The 5,499-nt window shown below is 61.8% G+C and overlaps 1 protein-coding gene across 1 annotated transcript; it reads right to left on the bottom strand.

Moving 5' to 3' along the window:
• Positions 1–2,522: 2,522 nt before the first annotated feature.
• Positions 2,523–5,131, bottom strand: LOC134562223 (serine/threonine-protein kinase pim-1-like). The gene is made up of 6 exons (XM_063419645.1): positions 4,993–5,131; positions 4,433–4,539; positions 4,253–4,303; positions 3,682–4,048; positions 2,866–3,045; positions 2,523–2,629 (listed from the first exon to the last, which is right to left on the bottom strand). The coding sequence occupies exons 1-6, from the start codon at positions 5,129–5,131 to the stop codon at positions 2,523–2,525; spliced, it is 951 nt and encodes a 316-aa protein (XP_063275715.1).
• Positions 5,132–5,499: the final 368 nt, after the last annotated feature.

Genomic DNA, 5,499 nt, shown 5'->3' with positions numbered 1-5,499 from the left:
CCGCCTCCTCTGCAATGGGAAAGCCCTTCAGCCTTGTCCCTGCCCACAGGAGCACTGCTGGCCTGGCAGCACAGCTTGTTTCCCCCACAGGCTGCAGGAGATGAGAACACAACACTGGCAAACACTGACTGCAAGCCACAGCTCTGGGTGCGCCCCATTGTCACCATGAGATTCTCCCAGTATTCTGAGCGTTCATACTAAAGTAGAAGTGTGCACCTTCTCACGCTCATTCATGTAAACAAGGAGATTGTGTTTTGTAAATATTGCTATTGTTTTGAATTCCTTCTCCAAGAGAAGGGGAGGTTGAATGACAGTCCCTCTGACCAATGTGGTTGAGCGGTGGGAATGCCACTCTCCAATCCATGGGCACCTTGCTAAAAGTATACAATAGGAAGTAATAAACAAAGCAGGAGATTCTCCCTGCTGCTCTGATCTCCCCAGATTCGTGGCTCCGTGTGTCTTTTCAGGCGAGGCTCCCAGAGACAGCCCATGAACCTCAGCCCTGGCACCACTGTCTGCCCCAGGCTTCAGGGGATGCAGTGGGAGCCCGGCTGGGCTCTGCCCTGGGGCCATCCTGCAGGGAGAGCTGCAAACAGGGAGCATTTCCTTGCCACAAACAGCCAAGCCAGGGGTGCTGGGCAGCTGCTCCAGCCCGCACTGGACTGCTGTGTGCTGTGCCCTGGGGCTGGGGCTCCCCGCAGAGGGGACTGCACTGGTGTGCCAGAGGAGACAAAGAAGCTTCAGCTTAACCTTAGTGAGGTGGGTGGGTGGGCTGGGAGAGTGGGGAGGCTCAAGGGGATTCACAGAGCTCATCCTGCTGGAAGGACAAGGAAAAGGGAGGGGGAACTCAGCACTGAGGAGAGCTGAGGGCTGGACAGCAGCTCTCACTGACACTAAAATGCCACGGGACCTCGGAGATATTGCTGCTCTTCAGCCAGTGACAGGATGAGGCCCTAAACCTGGGGCTTGGTCTTCCTTGTGGTGAAGGCCATCAAGGAAGGCAACATTGTGACGGAGACTGTGATGGGCTGGGAACTCACTGGGGGAAAGGAGGGAGCAGTTGTGAAATTTAAAAGTAGGTGGGGGAGAGAAATCTTCAGGGAAGGGCTGAGCTACACCTTGGGCAAGTTGATAAATGTCATTTGGGGTCATCCCAGATTGATTGCATTTCAGAAGTTCTTGATCAAGTTTAATTTTGGAGGGTGTGATGTTTTCCCTCGGAGATGTACACTCTACAAGCTGCATTGCCCAAGTGCTCAAGCAAGTCTCTGCTGCAGGTCACACCATTTCTTCTTTGGCTGATTCTGGCCTGGGGCTGAGCTCCAGCAGAGCCCTGGCAGAGCCCAGAGCAGCCTCAGCATCCGCAGAGCCCAGCTGCAAGGAGAGAAACCAGAACCCGCCCGTCAGCTGAAGGCTCCTGTCCCCCTTGTCCCAGTGCCCGCCGTGCCCAGGCCATGCTGGCCGTGCCCAGAGCGGTGCCCAGAGCTGCCCATCATTGCTGCCCTTGGCAGCAGAGCAGGAGGGCAGGACATGTGCCCAGCCTGCAGCCAGCCGTGGCACATCCACCTCCTCAGCAGCTGCCCACAGCAGGATGCTCCTGTGCTGGCTGCCATCTCCCAAAAGCTCTGATCCCACCCAGGACAAGAAGACGGGACCCACCTGACGCCATCCGCCGCTGGAAGAAAAGCTGCTCCCAAACGATGTCCTCAGCCTTCTCCAAGGGCACGGCCCATCCACGGCACGGCTGGTCCCAAGCACTTCCCCGTCCAGACTGGACAACACCTAGAACGCTTCCTTTAGAGAAACAAACAGCAAATTAATGAAAATAGACCACAGACAAAAAGGGAAAATGAGGGAAATGGCACAGTGGATACTGGGGGCTGTTGGCAGGGCCAGGACCCCACACCCATTTCACACCCACCCCAGCTCATGCCCCCCAGCCCTGCCAAAATGCAGCTTGGCCACCCACTGAAAAATCAGTTGCTTCCACCCCAGCAAAAGGGGGAACCTTTGTTTCCCGGCCAGCCTGTGCAATGCCCAAATCTGGGAGCATCCCCCTGTGTGTGCACTCATCTGCAAATTCACTGTGGAGCCTGGCTTTGAAGAAGGTGCCAGAATCAAAGTCCATCATCTTCAGCTTTGTGGTGGCCTGGTCGAGGAAGAGGTTTTCATCCTTGATGTTGTCCTGGCTGTCTCCAGCAGCAGCAGCCCCACCTGGCACAGCTTCTCCAGGGGCTGCTTCTCTTTCCCTGGGGGTGAGACCAGGCTGTCAGTGTTCTGCCCAGGGCCCCAGCTGGCAGTGACCCAGGACAAGCCAAAGCAGCTGGGATGGCAGCCAGCAGTGCTGGGCAGAGCAGCTCAGCTCCAGCACAGGGGCTGTGTGTTCCCATCTGATGACCCCTGTGCAGTGACACAGGCAGGACAAAAAAGTCTGGGTCCTTTGCTTCTGATTGCCAAGGCATGTGTGGAGCTGGAACTTACCAGGGCCCTGCATCGCTGTTTCTGTGGCTCTCTCCCTTCTTCTATGGCAGATGACTATCCTGCATCCAGGGATGACACAACAGGTCTTCTACTGAAGGCCGGTCCACATCCAGCATGGATAAACACCGCCGGATGACATCTTGGCACTCTGGCGAGAGAAACCAGAAACCGCCGGTCAGTTGGAGAAGGCTCCTGTCTGTCCCACTGTTCCCATTCTCAGGCCATGCTGCATTTGCTCAGAGCTGGGCCTAAACTTTCCCAGGAATTCCCTGTTTTGGAGGAAAGCAGGACAGCAGGACACGTGCCACCTCCTCAGCAGCTGCCACAGCCCACTGCTGTCTCCCAGCACTGGCATTCCCCCCGTGCCCAGAGATGAGGATTCACCTTGAGAGAGCCGTGGTGGCAGCGAGAGCTGATGGTCCCAGCTGATCTTGTGGCCCCTCCTGAAAGGGTGCTCCCCACACACCATCTGGTGCAGCAGGATGCCCAGGGACCAGACAGTAGCTGGCTGTCCATAGTACCAGCCAAACTGGTTCCATTCCGGGGGGCTGTATGACGGTGTTCCTATGGAATACAGATGGAGTTCATCAGGGGGATGCTGCTGCTCCCAGAGCCTGGCCCCAGTATCCCTGGGCGTGCAGGGGCTGCCCCAGTGGCACGTGGTGTGACCTGCTGCCCTCTGGCCAGCACCTGGGACTTGTGTACAAACTTAGGGTTGGAAAAGAAGCCACTGGTGTCGGAAGGTGGCAGTGGAAGCCCTGGCAAGGCCCAACCATGACAAGCAAAACCCACTCAGTGCTGGGGAAAAACCATGCCTTACTCGTCCCTGCCTGCATTGCCCCAAAAACCATTATGAACCCAAAGCAAACCAGGCAATCACAGCAGTCCAAGCCCTTTCTCACCTGCACACCAAACTGGCTGGTGCACATGTTCTGGCTCCCCTCTCAGCCACCCCCACCCACGGGTGCTTCTGTTGGGCTGGCTGCCCCAGCCCCAGCCCCAGTCCCAGGCAGAGTGGCTGGCAAAGGCTGCCAGCAGGGCTGGAAGCTGGTCCCCCCACCCACTTGCGTTCAAAAGCAACTGGGCTGAAGACTCAGTGCCATGACTGGCATGGAACCGCAGAGCCACACCCAGGCTGGGCTGTGAGATGTTTGGCCAGGAGATGTCTGCAATGGGGAGCACACCCCTGCGAGGGCTCACCTGCAAAGTGAGTATAGGCTGTGTCTTGTAGGTAGGTGCCACAGCCAAAATCGATCAATTTGGCCTGCCCAGTGGCCAGGTCAAGCAGGATGTTCCCTGGCTTGAGGTCGCGGTGCAGGACCCCGCAGCTGGTGCAGTGCCGCACGGCCTCCAGCACCTGGCGGAACAGCTCCCGCGCCACCTCCTCGCACAGGAACCGCCGTGCCCGAATGAAGTGCTGGAGGTCCTGAGAACGCTCCGGGCGCTCCATGATGATAATGATGTCTTTGGGGAGCTCCAGCCACTCCAGCAGCTGGACGACACCAGGGAAGCCAGTGGAGACCTTGTGCAGCAGCACGATCTCCAGTGGTGCGCTGGTGCCGTTGGGCTGTGGGAGGAGCACAATGTTGTCAGTGGGGCTGAGGCCGTGCCAGGGGTCAGGGACCCCTCAGCCAGCCCGGGATGCTCTGCACCCTTTGCTGGCCCCACGCCCGCTCTCCCTCCAGGCGTCCTGGCGGCTTCCACCCTGCCAGGCCTCAGCTCATCCCCGCCCGGCATGGCCCAGCTTCTCCTGCTGGCCCCGCTCACTCACCAGCTCACCCCAATGCCGGACACGGTTCCGTGGCACCCTTTTGATGGCCACCTGCAAGCCAAGGGGAGCAGCAGGCTGAGCTCACTGCCTGCCCTGCCCAGCCCCAGCCTCCTTCTCCTTCGCCCTCCTCCTCCTCCTGCGCCCCTTCCTTGTGCACCCATCACCGGCCGCGCCACTCACCGCGGCACGGTCTGAGAGCCGTGTGGCCGCCCAGACGCTGCCGAAGCCGCCGTGGCCCAGCAGCGAACCCAGGCGGTACTGCTCCTGGAGGGCCTGCTGCGCCTTCCCTGCCGGCGAGACGCGGCTGTCAGCGCTCGGCCCGGGGCCAGGAACGGCCCCCGAGCGCCCCTCGAGCGGCCCGGGCTGGGCATCCCCAGGCATTTGCTCCTGGCAACGGGACAGCGGCGGCTCAGGGCCAGCGGCCGCGCTGCCAAGCGGAGGAGCTTGGGCCGGGGAAGCCGCAGTGGAGGCGGCGGGAGCAGCCGCACCGCCTGTGTCCTCTGCGGGCCCAGGGACGAGCCGGGGCCGGGGCCGGGGCCGGGGCCGGGGCCGGGGCCGGGGCCGAGGCCGGGGTCGGGGCCGGGGCCGGGGCCGGGGCCGGGGCCGGGGCCGGGGCCGGGGCTGGGGCCGGGGCCGGGGCCGGGGCCGGGGCCGGGGCCGGGTTCGGGGCCGGGGCCGGGGCTGGGGCCGGGACCTGGGCTGGGCTCGGTAAAGGCGCAGCCAAAGGCCAGCAATGCTACCCCAGCCCCAGGCACTGATGCCCGCCCAGCAGCGCCATCGCCAGCACTGCCAGAGCCGGGCGAAGGCGAGACCGCGGCGGGATGCCCGGGGGCAGGGACGGGGCAGCCCCGCCCGGGGCCGGGGGTGGGCCCGAGGCATGGTCCGGCCCAGCAGGGGAGAGGGAGACTGGGTTGGGACGGGGACACTGGGAAAGGGAGAGGCTGCGGGACTGTGGGAGAGGGAGAGGGGAAGCACGGGTTGGTCAACAAAACCGCTTTTTCCTTCTCTACTGCTGCCGCTGCTGCCGCTGCTGCCGCTGCTGCCGCTGCTGCTGCTGCAACTGAAGCTCCAGGGCCGTTTGTCCCCTTGTCAGTTTTTTCCGTTGCCCCCTCTGCCTCGCACCGAGCCCTGCACTCCCCGGGGCAGCCCCTGAGCCTGTCCAAACACGGGAACTTCGCCGTTTTCAGTCAGGGCCCAGTCTTGACTCGTGCACAGTGACAGAGGAATCCCCTTGGCTGTTGCTGTGC

Source organism: Prinia subflava, chromosome 26 (genome assembly GCF_021018805.1).
Source record: "Prinia subflava isolate CZ2003 ecotype Zambia chromosome 26, Cam_Psub_1.2, whole genome shotgun sequence".
Taxonomy (NCBI): Eukaryota; Metazoa; Chordata; class Aves; order Passeriformes; family Cisticolidae; genus Prinia; species Prinia subflava.
The sequence above is the reverse complement of the archived record's forward strand: the minus strand, read 5'-3'. Positions and strand labels throughout refer to the sequence as shown.

Bases quoted from the DNA above. Each gene is read 5' to 3' on its own strand.
- LOC134562223 (XM_063419645.1), bottom strand. From the start codon at position 5,131: ATGCCTCGGGCCCACCCCCGGCCCCGGGCGGGGCTGCCCCGTCCCTGC. The intron at 4,540-4,992 runs GTAGCATTGCTG...TCTCGCCGGCAG, and splicing joins CATCAGTGCCTGGGGCTGGG to GGAAGGCGCAGCAGGCCCTC. The intron at 3,046-3,681 runs GTGAGCCCTCGC...TGTATTCCATAG, and splicing joins AGCCTATACTCACTTTGCAG to GAACACCGTCATACAGCCCC.